The sequence below is a fragment of the Geotrypetes seraphini genome, chromosome 5, assembly GCF_902459505.1.
Source record: "Geotrypetes seraphini chromosome 5, aGeoSer1.1, whole genome shotgun sequence".
Taxonomy (NCBI): domain Eukaryota; kingdom Metazoa; phylum Chordata; class Amphibia; order Gymnophiona; family Dermophiidae; genus Geotrypetes; species Geotrypetes seraphini.
Window position 1 is genome coordinate 86,845,969 of NC_047088.1, and position 19,167 is coordinate 86,865,135.

The following is a 19,167-nucleotide window of genomic DNA, read 5'->3' on the forward strand; positions in this document are numbered from 1 at the left end:
AAAGTGGTGGATGTCACAATTCGAAACCCAACCTCCTCACACCCCGATTTCTCAGGCACACATCACCACATGTACATACACAGATATATATATCAAAATAAACACTAAATCTATTTTTTCAGGTTCCATGAGACAACATCTATTCCTTAATAGGACAGAGTTCCCAAAGACCCTTCTTTTGTATGATCTCAGTTTCGGAGGCAGGATCAGTAGTTATAGAGGAGGTAATTTATGAATGTTCAAAATCTGTGGCCAAGGAACAAAGTATTAGCTTCTCTAGAACAGTGATTCCCAACCCTGTCCTGGAGGAACAACAGGCCAATTGGGTTTTCAGGCTAGCCCTAATGAATATGCATGAGAGAGATTTGCATATGTTGGAAGTGATAGGCATGCAAATTTGCTTCATGCATATTCATTAGGGCTAGCCTGAAAACCCAATTGGCCTGGTGTTCCTCCAGGACAGGGTTGGGAACCACTGCTCTAGAAGCAAGCATGTTGACCTAATGCTAAATCACTCACCCACTGCACTGCTTCCTGGAGTTAGGCATTGTGCTACATGCCACTCCTCTATACTCTGCAGGGTATCAAACTGAGTTCCATTTTGCCAAATTTGAAGATAGGCCAGATACACAAAACAAAATATGGCTTCTACTCAGTCAGTTTGGTGCAGATCCCAATAAAAGCATAATGGTAATTTGCATGGAATAATCATGGAAAAACAATAATTGTTTTAATTTAATAGCATAACTCTTTCTTCTTCCAGCATGCTTGCAATAAGGCCATCTTATATGCGTAATTAAGAACCCTGACTATCACCACTTTTGTTGAGTATTAGTCTTGTTCCTTTGTCCCAGCTTATGAGCCTCCTCTATACGGAGTTTCACCAGCTAACCATCAAAATATAAGGTCACAGTAGCCAATGTTCTAGAAAACGGTATCTGAGCTTCCAAATAGCACAAAGTAGGCTGGCCCAGTGGATACACCTGGGGGTTGCCCTGTGAACTGCAGACCGCCCTTGCAGAATCTACATCCTCTCCCAGGCAGAAGTGCACCAAAGCCTCATGAATCAGATGAAAATTACTTGAAAATAATAAAAACCAAACAGAACAGATCAGAACACACCTTCTCAACTCACTTGCAAAAGGAAAAACTGAAGAGGGCAGTACACTCACTGGGGAAGAAGGCAGAGCTGAAATATATGATTGACATCTTTCTGCAACAACTCGTGCTCAGGGTGTAATCACCTAATGTACAAACTCCTATATTTAACAGAACTATTCATAGGAAAGGCAATATTTTAAAGCATTTCTGCTTGTAAGTAGTGCTTTTATTTAACTGCATGTCCAATATGCACAGACTAACCCAAAAAATTTGTGCTTGCTAGATAACGGATATGAAAGTTCACAAATTCTCTGAGCCAAATTTCAAATTGGAAGTTGGTACAAGCAGTCCCCGAGTTACTGATGCCTGACTTAAGTACGACTCATAATTAAGAACATGGTCCCAGCTTCATTTGATTTCACTGAGCAGTATTTCCAATGGCATAGACTCCTACACTTCTCCTGTAGCAGATTCAGAAATGATGCATGACCATATTAAGAACAGTGTGTGGTTGTGTATTCTGTACCTTAGAAGGGAAAACTGGTAGGGACATTTGGCCCTTTTGTCAGCTGGGAGCAGACAAAAATCTACAATCTTAAAATCTACAAGTTCTGAGATACAAACAAATCTGACTTAAGAACAGCTTTAAAAATGTTAACTCGTTTTTAACCTGGGGACTGCCTGCACACACTTTCATTTTGAAAATTTGAAGATGTTGCCATTTGGAAAGTATGGGCTTACTACATGCAATTATGAAATTATGCACACAGTGTTGCTGATATGAGCTTTTACAGACCTTCCACTGCAACGTGATGGAAAATCTTTGAGAGTTTCAGACTGGCATAGTACTAAATTATTATATTTCATAAGAGAGCAATTTTCTAAGTGACTTACCTGGATCAAGTTCCTGTGTCTGAAAATTGCTCTCAGTCCAGCAAAAAATGCATTTGGTCTTCTAGTGTGCAGTTTTAGCTGGACTGTGAGAAGGACAGAGGAAAAAAACAATGCACATACATGACATTCTATTTCATCCTGCCCAGTAGTCCACACAAAAAAGCAAGTGCAAAATACAGTCAAACCTCGGTTTGCGAGTAACGCGGTTTGCGAGTGTTTTGCAAAACAAGCAAAACACTCGAGCAAACTTTAACTTGCACACTGAGCATTGACTCGATAAGCAAGCATGTCACCCCACCCCACCCCACCCCACCCCGGGAACCGGCTTCTCTCCCCCGCAGCACTTCCCCCCAAACCCTTACCTCCAGCGGACACCGGAACGCACCAACCCACATGACATATGTGTGCCGGTGCTGAAAGAGCCTTCCACTGATACTCTATGCTGGGCTGCTGCGGGGCCTTGCGAGCATCAGTGGCGGGTCCTGCCCGAAGACACCCAGCTCGCCTTTGTGCGACTCGCTGTGGTTGCCTCGGACGAAGGTAATGTTCAGGTTGGCAACCCACATGATGTCCGTCGCACCCACACTCAAAAGGATGGAGATGAAGACATTCAGGACAAACGGCAGCTGCCCTCCATCTGGCTTGTCCTGCTGCTGGGGTGTCGAGAATACTGTGTGCCCGAGCTCGGGTGCGGCCGTTAGTCTGTACGAGACGGGGAGAATCAAAATGTGCTGTGCACACCCTCTCTTCCTCTGCACTGCCTCTTCGTACCTTGCCAGGTGTTGCTGGCACCCCTACTCCCACCCTAGGGAGCATGAGCATACAGGGCGGGGCTCCAACCCGGTCACCTGCTGGAGGAGGGAAAGTGCACAATCGCTCTGACAAGATCTTATGTGAGTTGGTAATAGCCTTTCAAGGAAGTGAGCATTTCAGTACCGGCACACGTATGTCCTGTGGGTTGGTGCGTGCCGGTGTCTGCTGAAGGTAAGGGTTCGAGGGTCGGCTGCGGGAGGAGGGAAGCTGGTTCTCAGGGTGGGGTGGGGTGGAAGCTAGCGCCGCCAGTGGCCTTGGGGTGAGTGGGGGATGTCTGTTTTTGGGATGTGGAACAAATCATCCACGTTTCCCTTACTTCCTATGGGGGAGCTTGCTTTGATATATGAGCGCTTTGGTTTACGAGCATGCTTCTGGAATGAATTATGCTCACAAATCAAGGTACCACTGTACACTTTTAACATAGAAATATTACACTATACAGAAAGGCCAAGATTCTATACATGGCGCCTGAAGTTAGGCACCTAGATCGGCATGCTTAGCTGATCAAGGCGCCTAATTTTTAAATTAGCTTAATCAATGCCATTAATGGGCGATGAGCTCATAATTGGCAAAAAGAAAGATTAGGTTTACCTTATATATTCATTCTTGTAAACAGGGTCATTCTGGATGGTTGAGTATTTGAACCCACAAGTTGTGCAGAAGACATCAATGACAGTTATCCAGTGCACTGTGCTGCCCCCTTCAATTTGTACCAAAGCAAACGACAGTCCCTATAAGATAAACATAAAAACAGAGGGCATGGGGAAATTCTCCCAAAACACAGATGCTTTCTGTTCTATAACAAGTATATGGAACTCTTAATAATAATTTACTCCCCACACACACAAAAAACAACAACTTATGAAAAGAAAATATCGACCAGTGAAAAAAATTTACATACTCCAGCACTTTGTGTCCTTACACATGTCTGCATTTTCCTAAAATCAGACTGACATGAAAAACTTTACTCTGAGAACTTGTTTGAGACACTAAGCAGGTTCATTGAAAAGACTGACAGGGTGGGGTTCCAGAATGACATACCTATTTACAAGAAAGATTATGAAGGTAAGAACCTAATTTTTCTTTCTAGTGCAATAGGTATGTCATTCTGGATGGTTGGAACGTACCAAAACAGTCCCTCGAATCTAAAGGGGGGACAAATGAGCCTGCCCATAATACTGCAGCCACAAAAGCAGCATCCCTTCATGCTGCAACATACACTATGTAGAATTTAGTGACAGCATAAAGAGTGGACCAGGTAGCTGCTCTACAAATCTCCTCAGGCATAATCACCTGGGCTTCTGCCCATGAAATAACAATACTTCTCATCAAATGGACCCCCAATCATATTGGAGGCTGCTTTCCACAGGCAATGTAAGTAAAAGAAATGGCCATGCATATCCATCTAGAGATAGTCATCTTAGATGCTGGTCTGACCAGTCTAGCTGGACAAGACAGCACAGATAGATCTGAGAGCTGAAATTCATTAGTAACCTCAAGACACAGTAGAATCATTTTGTGGTCATCCAATCCTGTGGACTGGAACACAAAGTAGACAGACTTCCTTGTTTATGTGAAAGCCTAAGACTACCTTTAGCAAAATGGATGGAACCGTGCATATGAAAACTCTATCTATGAATCTAAGGAATGGTTCTCTGCAGGAAAGTGCCTGAAACTCTGACAAACTTTGTGCTGACATGATAGCAACTAAGAAAGATGTCTTATCAGAGAGGTCCAACAAAGACATCCCCTATAAAGACTCTTATTGAGCCTTAGTTAAGCTTTGTAAGACAATGTTCAGGTTCTCGGATTGAAAGGGCTATCGTACTGGCAGCTTTAACCGAAGTGCGTCCTTCAAAAACTGGGCTATATCTGGATGAGAAGCCAGGGATACTTTGTTCACACAGGCCCTTAAACAAGAGAGGCTTGCTACTTGAACCTTGAGGGAGGTCACCGCCAGCACTTTTGGAGCCCAGCTTGGAGAAAAATTGGGACCACTGAAATCAGGGCCTCAGGGGGTCTACATTATCTTGTTGCTGAAACATCTCCCAGACCTTAACATAAGCCGAGACCGTCAATGGCTTTTTTGGCTCTAAGGAAAGTGGTAATAACTACCTCTTAGTATCCTCTGCATACTAATGTCTCACACTGAAGAGTCAAGCCATAAGACCAAAGTGATCTGGATCAAGCAGAACTGGTCCCTGAGCCAGAAGCTCTGGGTGTACTGGCAACTTGAGACTGTTTCTCTGGAGGCAGTCTAAATCCACATACCAAGGCCTACACGGCCAATCTGGGGCAACTAAGATTACACTCCCTAGATATTTGCTATCCTGCGGATCACTTGACCTACCATGGGCCATGGAGGAAACATATATAACAGCTCCCTTTCTTATTGGCTGCCGTGGCTAACCCCAGCATCATATAATTCTTTGGAAGGCTCTTTGAGATAATGACCACTCTTCCCAGGTCTAGAGTCTCTCTGCTGAGATAATCAGCTTGTATGTTGTCCACTCCCGCTATATGCGCCACAGATAGTGCTTGTAGGTGACTCTCTGCCAAACGGAACAGCAATTGGGCTTCCATTCAAAGTGAAGCACTCTCCCTGCCAGTTGACATAAGCCATAGCCATGGCATTTTGTCTGAGAAAACATGCCTTGCCATGCAAGGAACTCTTCAATGTCTGTAAAGACAGGTGTATGGCTCATAGTTCCAGCCTGTTGATGGACTACTTCCTCTAAAACGGAGTTCATCATATCTGAACTGGGTGCCCATTACAATGACCTCCCCAGTCATATAGGCTGGCATCTGTCATTAGAATCACCCACAAATCCAAACAGAGAGGCATGTCCATTGATAGCAATTGCAGCCAGAGCCACTATGCTGCTCCACACCTGTAGTGTCTAGAGTAGTGGTTTCTAGAGAGCATTCATCTGAGGAGACTAGCGGGATAACAGTGTGTCCTGCAGGGGTCTTGTGTGCCTTCGCCCAAGGGACCACCTCTAAGGTCACAGATTTGGACCTGAACATGAATACGTGAAGGTAATGCCAGGCTGTAAGGCTTCAAAAACCAGGAGCCAATTGCTTAGCACATTAACTTAGAACAGCTGTGGAATTCTGAGGTTTCAATGTGTGAAATATTGTAGAGCTAGCACTCTATATAACTGGACTTGAAAGGCTGTAGGGCTGGCATGGCCAACAGGCCCATTATTTGTTTGCAAAGCTTATGTCTGCGTGCCTTTGGAAGAAAGATATGGCCTTCCACTATGTTGAAGTATACTCCCAAGTACAATTGTGTCAGCATCAAGTGATTCTTTCGGAAACTGACAATCCAGCCAAAGTTCTGTAACATCTGGGCAACTTTGGACACTGCTTTCTCTCCCTCAACTAGGGACAGGGCTCTGATTAGCCCAAGTATGGATGCATTTGTATTCCCACCTTGCAGAGATGTGCTGCTACTACAACCATCACTTTGATTAAGGTGCAAGCAGTCATAGCCAGACCAAAGGGGAGCACTGAGAACCAGTATTGCCTCTGTAGCATGTGGAATCTTAAAAACTTCCTGTACACTGGAAATATGGGAATATGAAGGTAGGCTTCCATTAAATCCAGAGAGGCCAGGAACACCCCTGGAGCCATCGCCACAACAACTGAGCAGACTGTCAACATGCAGAACTGTGTATTTTCAAAGTTGCACTGACCACCTTGAGATTCAATCTCCAATCCTTTCTTTGGTACTATGAAATTTATGGAGTATTCTGCCCAAGGCCGATTCTTCAGCTGGAACGGGCTCTATAGCTTGAATGTCTATCAGACGTTTACTATTGCCATTACTTTGCCGTCATTCTCCAGCCTTCCTGATTGAGAGGTCATGAATAAATCGGGCAGAGGATGGGCAAATTTGAGCTTGTAACCTTCTTGAAGGATATCAAGCACCCAGTAGTTCACTGTGATTTGTCTGCCACATGAAATTCACAAAGTCAGGGATGAATCCCTACTGAAATAGCTCCAGGACTCCCACAGAAGAGTCCAGTTTCATTTTCTTGAGATCTATGGTGTCTACACTTCTGTCCTTCGCCAAGCCACTATCCTGGGTTCTAGAAGCACTTTACTCTCTACTGGTGCAATCCACTGCGGCTCCCTAGCCCTAGAGACATCCAAGTGGGCTAAGCCCAAGGGCCCCCCCTCCACGTGTCTTGCATCACACAGGTGCTCCTCAGCCAGCCAGCCAAAGCAAATCTGGCATGTTATAGGGGTATTAAGGTCTGAGGTGTCCATCAATAAAGTTTTTAAGAGAAACAAAGTGTTTTGAGGCATGTGGAAGCTTTAAAAACAAAAATCGGTAAATCCAAAATGGATACCACAGCAGCGTTTTAGCACCAAAAAACAGCTGAAAAAAGCACAAAACACACATAGAAATGGGTTTTAGGGGAAGGACAACCCTTTGAGCAACCTCAGAAACCTTTACAAAATAATTTTAAAGAACCCCCCACCCGATTTTGTCTTTAGCTGCAATAAATAGCAGGTACTCACTGTGCCATGCTGTGCTGTAATGGTGCCTCAGCCTGCTTCAGCTCACATGTGTAGCTGGGATATGGAGACGTAATACTGCCTGAAAAAGGAATGTCCAGCTCCAAAATGATGAGATCTTTGGCTGCCAGTCAGTCCAAAGCCGGACTGGAGTATCAGACCCTCATGGACCTGCGCATGAAGTGGGGAGGCGAAATGAAGCAGGCACCTTGAAAGCCCATAGCGTCCACTATGGGAGCCAAAACAGCCTGCGCTTAAGGGCAAGATAGCTTCTAGGGGAATGGATTCCAAGCTCCTTAAATATTTAAACAGGCTGGCTGAATGGGTACCTGAGGGATTGGCCTGTCAGCTCTAGACACTTAAGTCTGCTTTTTCTACCAGGCAGAGTTGTCCCAACAATATCGGGGTCCCATGGACACCGAAACCTCCAAAATTCAGACTAAAAACCCCAAAATAAAAAAGTTTAAAACAAAGCAGATCAGAAAGACACCTTCCAGCTTGTGTGCACAAGGAAAAACTGAAGGGGGGTAGCATAGTGCACTGGAAAGATTAAAATTGTGATTGAAACCTTCTGCACAGCTTGCAGTTTCAGATTGAATACCCATCCATCCAGAATGACACACCTATTGCACTAGAAATTAAAATTAAATGGGTGGTAGGCAGTGTTCCCGCTAAGGTGCGCTGGCCTGCGCACGCGCACAAAATATTACATCGCAGCGCAAAGTTTCTCTTCACAGCGCACACACGCGTCGCAAAGGTAAGGGGAGGTAAGGTAAGGGGACGCATTGGGGGGATTGCACTCCCCCACAATTGCCATGCTTCGGTTCCTCTTCTTCCTTCCTTCCTCCCCCCCCCCCCCCGCGGGACCCTGCGGCACCATCAACTCTTACTCCCTCTAATTTCGGCCCTGCAGCTCCAGACTTCCTCGCACCTTCTCCCCTCCCCCTTTGGATCGCTATTATTTTAAATGTTATAGCCGCGGAGCTGTATCCATCAGTGGAGATGTCTAACCTCGGCCTGCCCCGGAACTCTTACTGCAGCAGCCGCCCGTCTAGGCAGGAACAGGAAGTCACTGTTGCAGTAAGAGTTCCGGGGCAGGCCGAGGTTAGACATCTCCACTGATGGATACAGCTCCGCGGCTATAACATTTAAAATAATAGCGATCCAAAGGGGGAGGGGAGAAGGTGCGAGGAAGTCTGGAGCTGCAGGGCCGACATTAGAGGGAGTAAGAGTTGATGGTGCCGCAGGGTCCCGCGGGGGGGGGGGGGGGGGGAAGGAAGGAAGAAGAGGAACCGAAGCATGGCAATTGTGGGGAAGTGCAGAGCTGCAGGGAAGAGTGTTGCGGTACCCAGCTGGAGGGAGAAGGAAGATGAGGGAGGGAATTAAAGGAGATGCCAGGGCTTGGAGCGTAGGAGGAAGGTATGCCAGTCTAAGGGAAAAGGAAGGGGGAGATGTGAGAGCATGGAGGGGGAGCGAAAGATGGAAGAAAAAGAAAGGAGAGAGATGCCAGAGAATCAGGGAAGGGGAGATACCAGACTATGAGGAGAGGTGTGGGAGAGGGAAGGCGAGGAGAGAGATGCCAGACCAATGGGGTGAAAGGAGAGATGGAAGGGGGAGGCATACAGTTTCTGGAAGGGGCATAGAAGGAGAGAAGATGCCATATAGGGGAAGAGAGACGGCAGACAGTGAATGGAAGGAAGAGAGTTACAAGAAGATGAGGAAAGGAGAAACCACAGAAGACAAAGGTAGAAAAAAATTTCTATTTATTTATTGCTTTAGGAGACATGTGTCACTGTTTCTGTGAAGCATTGTATGCAGAGTCCAGCTTCTTGCTGGTTCAATTTAACCTTTGTCTATGTATTTTTATTTTATCCCCCCTTTTACAAAACTGTGAAGCGTTTTTAGCACCAGCCTTGGTGGTAGCAGCTCTGATGCTCAGAATTTTATGAGCATCAGAGCTGTTACCTCCGTAGCTAAAATCCACACTACAGTTTTGTAAAAGAGGGAGGGGTTAGTTTGTGATTACATATTCCTTACTAGGCGAAGGTGTTTTCTGTGTTCTGTGTGTTCGAAAGACATGGTTTTCTGTTAGGATTGACGGTGTAGGATTGATCTGTGCTGGTCTGGCTTGTTTAGTTTTACAATGGGTGTATTGATGTACTGCTCACTGCAATATGTAAGATGCTGCCTTTTCCTAGGTACTCATGTGTGACGTGTGGTTTGTTACTAAAAATCATGTTTTTCTTACAGATGGGGGGGGGTGCCAAAAAATGATGGGCCCCGGATGTTACATATGCTAGGTACGCCACTGTATGTAAAGATACCAGAAAGCTGGCGTAGCAAAAACTTCTAAGTTTTGAGTATTTAACCCTCCCACAATCTCACGGGCACTCGTTTCAAGTTTATTGAGATTTTGATTTAAACGCAATATCAAATATTTTCAATGCGTATAACAAAAATAAATTTGGGGAAATAAATAAAACCATTTGAACCAGTGTTCCCGCTAAGCTGCGCTGGTGTGCGCTGGCACACAAAATATTACATCGCAGCGCACACGTTTCTCGTCACAGCGCACGATCGGAAGAGGCGTACGGCAGATGGCAGGGCGGCGAGAGGAGAATCGGGCGAGTTGGCTCATAACTTGCTGGCGCCCGATATTTTTGGCTCACGGTGAAAAAAGTTTGCTCACAACACCCGCCCGCTTAGAGGGAACACTGGTGGTAGGCAACTAGCCTGAGGCATGGTTGTGGGCAGATCTTGGGCATTTTGCGGTTAGGCACCGGTATTTAGGCTAACAAAACCCTGGCATAAATAGGGAGTGCCTAAGATTTTGATGCCTATCAGCACCTAAGTCTAATTTAGGTGCCATTCTATAAATGGCGCATAACTGAAGATTGACAATCGCTATGTGCCACACTTCTCAGTGCCTATTGTTAGGCGCCATTTATAAATTAGTGGAAACTATGCATGATAAAAGCATGCATGTACTTTACAAATGCCTCTCCAATTATTGTCACTGCTGTCTTGATATAGACCAGAATTTCCAGAATTAGCAGAGTTTGAACTACTTTATAACTGGACAGGTCTATTTGTCCTCCACTACCTCAAGTACAATGTAGATTGTGAGCCCACTTGAACAAGGAAATAACTTGTGATTCTGAATGTGACACACTATGAGCTTGGATTCTGAAAAGGCGAATAATAAATCCAAAATCCAAATCCTGCGCCTAAGTTCTGAAAATCGCTCCTCATTCTTTACCACCACAGAGATTGAAACCTCTAAACCAGATTGACTATTTTTTGTGCACAGTGCATTTCTGCTGCAGGCACTTACCAGTGTCACTACTGGCATCAGGGACAAAGCAACGAACAGCTTGCAGTGTGGCCTGGAGGGACGTAGGCTCTCGTTCCTGCAGTGTTCCGATTATCTCCTCCTGTTGACTTGTGTCTGTCTCTGTTCCTGGTGGGCACAATGTGATCAGACCCAGATTGGTGCACGATGATCCTGTTCCAAAGATGCAGGGTGATAAGAATAAGTCTATGAAACAAAACATAAATCTAAGGTTCCTTTGTCACCTTTCTGGATTGGACCCAGAGTCAACCATCTCCAGACTCCATATCAAGCCTGTAAACATCTGGATTGCCAGTGCTTCTATACTGTGCTGCTCAAGCAGAGGTTGTTTAACAGCAGTGCCATCACTGGGGAGACCGTGACTAGGGAGGACAGAAGAAAATGAATTATCTTCTCTGCTCCTGCCTTCCCTCTTGATTGATTGGTGTTAGAATTCTGGGGGTAAGAGTAAGGAAAGAAAAGTACTTTCTGTCTCATAGCTACTCTTGGTGGAGCCATGATCAAGAGAAGAATGGGAGAAGGCAGCAAAGCAGGAAAAAAAGTGAGCAAAAGCAAGGAACACGAGAGGATAACAGGAATGAAATGGAAACCTGCAACTCAGCAGCACCTCTGGATCTTGAGTATGAGAGAAGCACCAGCCCATACACACCTAGACCTGAGAGAGGAAAGAGACTAATCCTGCCCATTTCTTCATCCACTCTGCCTAAAACTGTACTTCTTGGGGTCAAAAGAAAGGTAAGAGATATGTTTTCCCATATCTTAGATGAGATGGAACAGGGCATGGAAAAGGGCCTTGATATGGACCATGAAAAGCAAAATTTATACAGAAACCCTAAAGAACCTTCAGCATGGGCCATAAGAAATGAATATCATGAAACCAACAAAGGGAGACATACTGTCCTCTTATCTTTCAAAATATAAAGTGTGAGATATTTACAAACATTTACATATAAATTAATGAAGCATTTTCTCCAGTAATAATATATTTCTTTAAGGAGAAGAAAGTTTTGGTTTTGGGGTGTTTTGGTTTTTTTTTAGTTTACATGAAAACATCATACCCCCAAGTGATATCCAGGTGGCTGACATAGCCATACCTGAATAAAATATTCTTGAGTATAATATAAAAACATAAGAGTTGCCATATTGGGACAGACTGAAGGTCCATTAAGTCCAGGATCCTGTTTCCAACAATGGCCAACCCAGGTCTCAAGTACCTGGCAAGATCCCAAGAAGTAAAACAGAATTTATGCTGCTTCTCTTAGGAATAAGCAATGGATTTCCCCAAGTCCATCTTAAAGAAAAGGTTTTTACCTTGATAATCTTCTTTCTTGTAGATTTGTCTAGTAGTCCTGTATGCTAGGGTTATGCATCTGAACTTGCAAGTCGCTTGCAGAATGGTATCACTCATCTTTCGACTCCGCCTCCTTCCCAGTAGGCTTGCTCTTACCCCCTCAGTTTGTACAAAAGCAGTCAAGAACCACTGTAATGGAAGACAGGCAATGGGGAGAATTCCCTAACATTATACTTCTGTTCTGCTCTGAAACAAGTATAACATTATCAAAAAACATACAAAACTGTGTACAACCAGCACTAACATTTATGGAGCTTATAGCTACTTGCATGTCCTGCTAAGAAGCAGAAACTCAGACTTGATATCTTTTTTTTTTTCTTTTCAGCTTAGCTGCGGGACAGAGAAATTCTTCACAGTCAGACACAGACTGAAATTAAGACCAAAAGCAGGTGAAGCTCATTTACAGGGCGGGGCTTCATGACTACTAGACACATTAACAAGAAAGAAGACTATCAAGGTAAGAACCTATGTAATCTTTCTAATGCAATGTGTCTAGTAGTCCTGAACGCTAGGGATGTACCAAAGCAGTCTCTTGAGTCTAGGGAGGGACTACTGAGTCTACCTTTGATATAAAGGACCCAAAAGCAGCGTCCTTCCTGGCTACCACACTCTACTCTATAGAACCTGGTAAAGGTATGAAGAGCAGACCATGTCACAGCTCTACAAATCTTCACAAGGGAGACCGTCCAAGCCTCTGCCCATGTGGTAGCTACTCTTCTGGTGGAGTGTGCCTTCAATGCGATTGGCGGCTGCTTACCACAACCCATATATATAGAGAAAATTACCATTTTAATCCATCTGGAGATCGAGGCCTTGGACACAAACCTGTCTTTCTTAGAACAAAAACATGATCAGAGACTCGAAACTCATTGGTAACTTCGAGGTAGCGAAGAAGCATTCTCTCGACATCAAAATTCAATATTTTGTCCTTTTCCTTCGATCCCATAGGCTGAAAGGCAGGCAAATGGACTTCCTGATTGACATGTAAGGCAGAGACTACTTTTGGTATAAAGGACAGATTCGTTTATAAGGAAAGCCTTGCTTCTGTAATCTTAAGAAACAGTTTCCGGAAAGAGAGAGCCTATAACTCAGAGACTCATCTCGCTGATGTAATCGCTACCAAGAACACCGTTTTGACTGTCAGATCTAAGAGGGAAACCTTCTGCAAGGGTTAATGCGGAGCCCTACTGAGACCTTGCAAAATGGTATTAAGGTTCCAAGATGGGCATGATAGATGCACCAGAGGGTACAACCTGACAGCCCCTTTAAAGAATCTTGCCACATCTGGGTAGAGGCCAGAGATGCTATCTCTCCAAGCTCAGCAACATGAAAGGACTGCTATCTGCACTTTCAGCAAAATGACCGACAGGCCCTTCTCAAGTCCCTCTAGCAAAAATTCTAGCACTATCGAGATCGTGGCTTTTAAGGGCTCCGCATCAATCTAAGCACATCACTGTCGAAAAGTCTTCTAGGCCTTGGCAAAGGCTGATACTGTCAAGAGATTCTTAGTTCTAAGCAGAATGGAAATGACCACCTCCGAGTATCCCTTTTCACTAGGGTAGCCTGCCCCCTCCCACCCGGATTTTCCCCATAGACTTTAATAGCCTTACTCACTGTGCCATGTGGTGCCTACCTGCCTCAGCTCAGAAGTTCAGCTGGAACAAATGGAGAAGGAACTCTGACTCATTGGTTTGCTGTAAGAATTTGGTCTTCGGGCTGCCAGTCGGACTGAACCTCAACCCCCAGAAACTCTCTCGCCTGACTGGAGGAGGATTACGCTGGCCTGCTATTAATCCCAGCCAAGCCGAGGAGCCAAACAGCCAGTGCTCGAGCTTCTAATAAATCAGGGATGCAAGCAGCTACCAGAGGACGGCCCCAGAGCTCCAAAATTATTACAGCAGGCTGGCTAGACAGGTGTCCCTGAGGTCTGATCCTGCTAGCAGCAGACTTCCACTATGCGAGTCTGTATTTTTTCCCAGGTGGAAGTCCTAACAAAAGGAAACCTCTGAGCACTGAGTCTTAGAACGATAGGGACCCCCCCCAAAAAAAAAATAATAAAAAGACAACAAGCAAAAAATAAACGCAGAGCACAAACACATCTGAACAATTTGCAGAAGAAAAACTGAGGGGGCAGAAACAAACCTGCTGGGAAGGAGGCGGAGTTGAAAGACGAGTGATGATATTCTGTAAGCAACTTGAGGGTTCAGATGTATATTGTTCAAGACTACTAGATACACTACACTAGAATATTGGCTTATGGACTTCTGTTTTATGAAATTATACAAACCTTTTTTAAATCCTGCTAAACTAACTGCTTTCACCATATTCTCTGGCAATGAATTCCAAGAGTGAAGAAATATTTTCTCTGGTTTTAAATTTACTATGTAGTAGCTTCATCACATGCTCCCTAGTCCTAGTATTTTTGGAAAGAGTAAGCAAGCGATTCAAATCTACCTGGTTCCATTCCATTAAAGTATTTTAGAGATCTCTATTATATCTCCCCTATGCTGTCTCTTCTCCAGGCTGAAGAGCCATAGCCGCTTTGGCCTTTCCTCATAGGGAAGTCGTCCCATCCCTTTTATCATTTTTATCACCCTTCTCTATACCTTTTATAATTTCAGGTGTCTCCATAATAGCTCAAACAGCTAGGAAGGTCCGTCATAGTGCTTGATGCTAGGAAGTGATAGGAAGAACTGCAAAAGTGGCATTGTGAGATGCAAAGATGAAGGGGAGAAATATATAGAAGCTGATAAAGAAAAGGCTGAATTGTTAACAAATATTTCTGTTCTGTGTTCACGGCAGAAGCGCCAGGAGTGGGACCGCAGAAGACAAATGCAAATAGGGATGGAGAAGTGGTAGACCCTGATCGATTTTCAGAAGGTTGTGTTCATGAGCTGCTAGCTAAATTAAAGGTAGGCAAAGCAATGGGGCTGGATGGTGTACATCTGAGGGTGCTGAAGGAACTTAGGGAAGATCTGGTGGCTTTGCTGACTGACCTTTTCAATGCTTCTCTAGAGTTGGGAGTGGTACCAGAGGACTGGGGAAGGGTGCATGTGATCCCTCTACACAAAAGTGGAAGTAAGGAAGAAATAGGAAATTACAGACTGGTAAGTCTGTCTTCTGTGGTAAGCAAATTAATGGAAACACTTTTAAAAGAGAGAATGGTGAAATTTCTGGAATCCAGTGGATTACAGGATCGGAGCCAACATGGGTTTACTAGAGGTAGGTCTTGTCAGACAAATCTGATCAATTTCTTTGACTGGATGACTAGGGAATTGGATAGAGGGAGTGCACTAGATGTGGTGTATTTAGATTTTAGCAAAGCCTTTAACAGTGTTCCACACAGACTTCTGATAAATAAACTGATTGCCCTTGGGATGGGTCTCAAAGTGACGGACAATGGGCTGGGTCAGGAACTGGTTTGAGTGGAAGGTCAAATCCAAAAAATTGGTATAATTTTCCTTTTTAAATCCAGCACTAAGATGGAAGCACGTGCCACACAGGTGCTCCTCAGCCAGCCAGCCAGAGCAAATCTGGCATGTTATAGGGGTATTAAGGTCTGAGGTGTCTATCAATAAAGTTTTTAAGAGAAACAAAGGCTAGATATATTCCATGTATTAAAAAAGGAGGAAGAAGACCAAACAGCAGACAGTGTGGTCAAGCAGTGAGGTGAAGGAAGCTATTAGAGCTAAAAGAGAATCCTTGTGGAAAAAGGATATGCCTGAAAATAATTGCAGACAAACAGAAGAACTCCTCACCTTCAAGAAAGAGCAGTCAAACAAAAAAAGGCAAGGGTGGAGTCTTTTCAACCCGTAATACAATCTTTATTAACCAAGTATAGTCCCAACAGGGAACCCTATTTCGGCGTATGGAAACACCTTCCTCATGGGACACTATTAAAAGATATGCAACGTAAAGAATATATAAAACATTAATAAACAAATATTGAAAACTTAAAACCATCTAAGTAGACAATATAATCACAAAGACTATATAAAAAACATACAAAATAAAAAAAGCTGATGTCAAAATGCATAATGACATGAAGTAAGCATCTAATACAGATAAAGGTGCATTATAGAGTTAAAACATAAAAACATGTTAAAAAAAAAAAAAAAGCCAGCATAAGAACAAATGCAAAGAATGAGTATAAGCATAGCCATAAAAGTAATGGCAAAAGAAGCATGTAGTGCATAAGAATGAATAAACCAACATAAAAACCAATAATGTAAACAAGTCCATCAATGAACATAAAAAGGAACATACAGATGAATATGGGAGAGCATATAACATTAACAAACCAGTATAGCAAACTACATTGCTTCAAGGGTACTAAAATAATTGTTTGAAATTTATCAACCGAAAAGAAATCTAAGGTCTGACAACACTATGAAATTGACTTTAGAGGGGAGGAGCCTATCATTCATGTTAAAATTGGATCATCAATGATGTCAGCAGCGGGTGTCAAACTTTGGAATGCTCTGCCAGGCATACTGTGTTTTTGTGTTGGAAAGACCAATTTTAAGAAAATGGTCAGCCATAAAAAAAATCCTCATCCCAAGATGCTCGTGGCTGCTTGGACGAAGGCTGAGAGGGTTGGGCAAGCGCGGCAGGAGACTGAACGGGGGCGACCGTGGAAGAAACAAAACCCCAGACAACCCTGAGACCCCTGGCACCAAAGCAAGACCCCCAGCTGCATGTAAATAAGCCTTGACAATGGCCAACACCAAATCAGGGGGAAAAATCCCTGGTGGCAACAGAGCATTCATGTTAGGAGCAAAATAGAGCAAAATACACATGTAAGACTTCTTCCTGCCTTTCCAAGACAGGAGGAAGGTCGCCTGAGGCCATAGGCAATGTAGACACGCTTCCCACCAAAACTGAAGGAAGGGCCATTGATAAAATGTCACCAGAAAACATGCGGCACAGAAGCCAGAGCCGATCCCACCGCTATAGACAAACTGCCAGCCGCCCCAGCTGTAGCAGAAAAGGAATCCCCAGCCTCCCCGGCAGTCCACAACATTGAATCTGACTGACCGCCAGCAGCTGAGGAAATCCCAGTATGAGTGGCAGGGGAAGTCTGGGATTCACCCCCACCAACAAGCGATGCATGCGCGAAGGAGAAACCGGCACGCCGACACCCAAAGCCAGGTCTCTCCAGGCAGCTGGAACATTTTGTGCACATACCAGCCACATCTACTGCTTGGTGCCCACAGAAAATGCACTTTTTCTGCTTTTTTGAAGTGCTCCTAATGAATGCGCTAAAAACCCATGCACAGCGCCGTATAAAAACAGCAGCCTCAGGCTGTATCAAGAAAAAGCACACTCCCCAGGCATTGTAAACTGTAGTTTGTAATGGTAACAGTGGCCAGGAGTACAGTTGAGGCTCCTCTAGATTCAGAAAAAAAAACCTGGGGAGATAGGAAAAATGGGGGGAGGGACAAGACCCATCCAAGTGTGACACCCCCGAGATCGGTAGGACCTCCGGAGAGAGTTCCCAAAGTTCAGTCCAGACAGAAAAAGGGAAAAGAAAGATTCACAAATTAGATCCAACAGGCCTTAACAAACCTCAGCACAGACCGCACAAACAGACTACTTTGCCTGCTGGAGACTGAGAAAAGACCGATTGTAAGAGGGGCTGCACAATCCACTTGTACTGATGCCAAAAGTTAGTGTCTCATTCTCTACCTGCTGGCAGAGGAGCATAAACCCATCCGTTTCTGTGCCGGTCTGGAGGGACGATAAAGAATAAAATGTGCGGTGGTGGCTAAGAAAGCAAATAGAATGTTAGGAATTATCAGGAAAGGAATGGAAAACAAAGATGAAAAATATTATAGTGCCCTTGTATTGCTCTATGGTATGGCTGTACCTCAAATAATGTGTGCAGTTCTGGTTGTCGTATCTCAAAAAAGATATAGTGGAATTAGAAAAGGTACAGAGTAGGCAAAAAAATGATAAAAGGCTTAAGCAGCTAGGGCTCTTCAGCTTGGAGAAGAGACGGCTCAGGGGTGATATGATAAAGGTCTATAAAAAAATGAGTGGAGTGGAAAGGATAGATATAAATCGCTTGTTCACTCTTTCCAAAAATATTAGGACTAGGGAACATGCGATGAAGCTACTAAGTAGTAGATTTAAAACAAACCGGAGAAAATATTTATTCACACAACGTGTAATTAAGCTCTGGAATTCGTTGCCTGAGAATGTGGGGAAATCAGTTAGCTTAGCGGGGTTTAAAAAAGGTTTGGATAATTTCTTAAAAGAGAAGTCCATAGGCCATTATTGAGATGGCTTGGGAAAATCCACTGCTTGTTCCTAGGATAAGCAGTATAGAATCTGTTTTGGTACTTGGGACCTGGGTTGGTCACTGTTGGAAACAGGATACTGGGTTTGAAGGACCTTCAGTCTGTCCCAGTAAAGCGATTCTTATGTTGCCTGGAGCTTTGTGGATCCAGCCTTTAGTGGGTGGTAAATGCTTGGAATAGTCTGTCTGCAAAGGCAGAAGCAATCAAAACAATAATAGAATGGAAGTATGCTTGAAACATATAGAAAATACAACAGTAAGGGCAGGTAGAAGGAAATGGGAAGAAAATTTAGTTGGCCACAGTGGAGAGAGACTATAAGCCAGTGGGCAGACATAGGCAGTATGGGAGTAACCTGCATGAAAAGGCCAGGATTATAATTCTACAATTCACAAGCATATTATGGCAGATACTACATTAAAAAGCAGAAAGTAGGGTCAAAAAGATTGACTCTCTCTTGAGTATAGTATCAAACATAAAGGTTTATTGCAACTTCTTGTGTATATTCACAACCCAACACAGTACCATATTTCAGCATAACAATGCCTTCCTTGGAGGTTAACAAATCAGAATTCGAGACTGTATAGTAAAAACAGACTGCCTACAGGATAACTGGATAAAACTGTCAGCCAATATGCTGGTCCACACACTGCAACTAATGTCCGTGAAAAGCGCAAGTCACAGACACTGGCTCTTTTTTGTGGAACATATTTGAAGAGTATTTTCGATTATTTGCCAATTCGAAAAGCCTTGAAAACCTAGCGTTTTAAAAAGAGCTAGGGTTCAGATTTGTGCATCCAACTGATTTTAATTTTTTTTTTTTTTTGCTG

General features: G+C 43.9%; 1 protein-coding gene across 3 annotated transcripts in view; it reads right to left on the reverse strand.

Annotated features, from left to right (window-relative positions):
* LOC117361380 overlaps nt 1-19,167 on the reverse strand; it is a 138,110-nt gene that overhangs the window by 12,125 nt on the left and 106,818 nt on the right. For 2 of the 3 annotated variants that reach the window (XM_033946624.1, XM_033946622.1), the window contains one exon: nt 10,670-10,873. In XM_033946624.1, coding sequence (XP_033802515.1) covers nt 10,670-10,873 — 204 coding nt within the window. The remainder of the gene's footprint in view (nt 1-10,669; nt 10,874-19,167) is intronic. The other variant, XM_033946623.1, reaches the window with a different exon arrangement.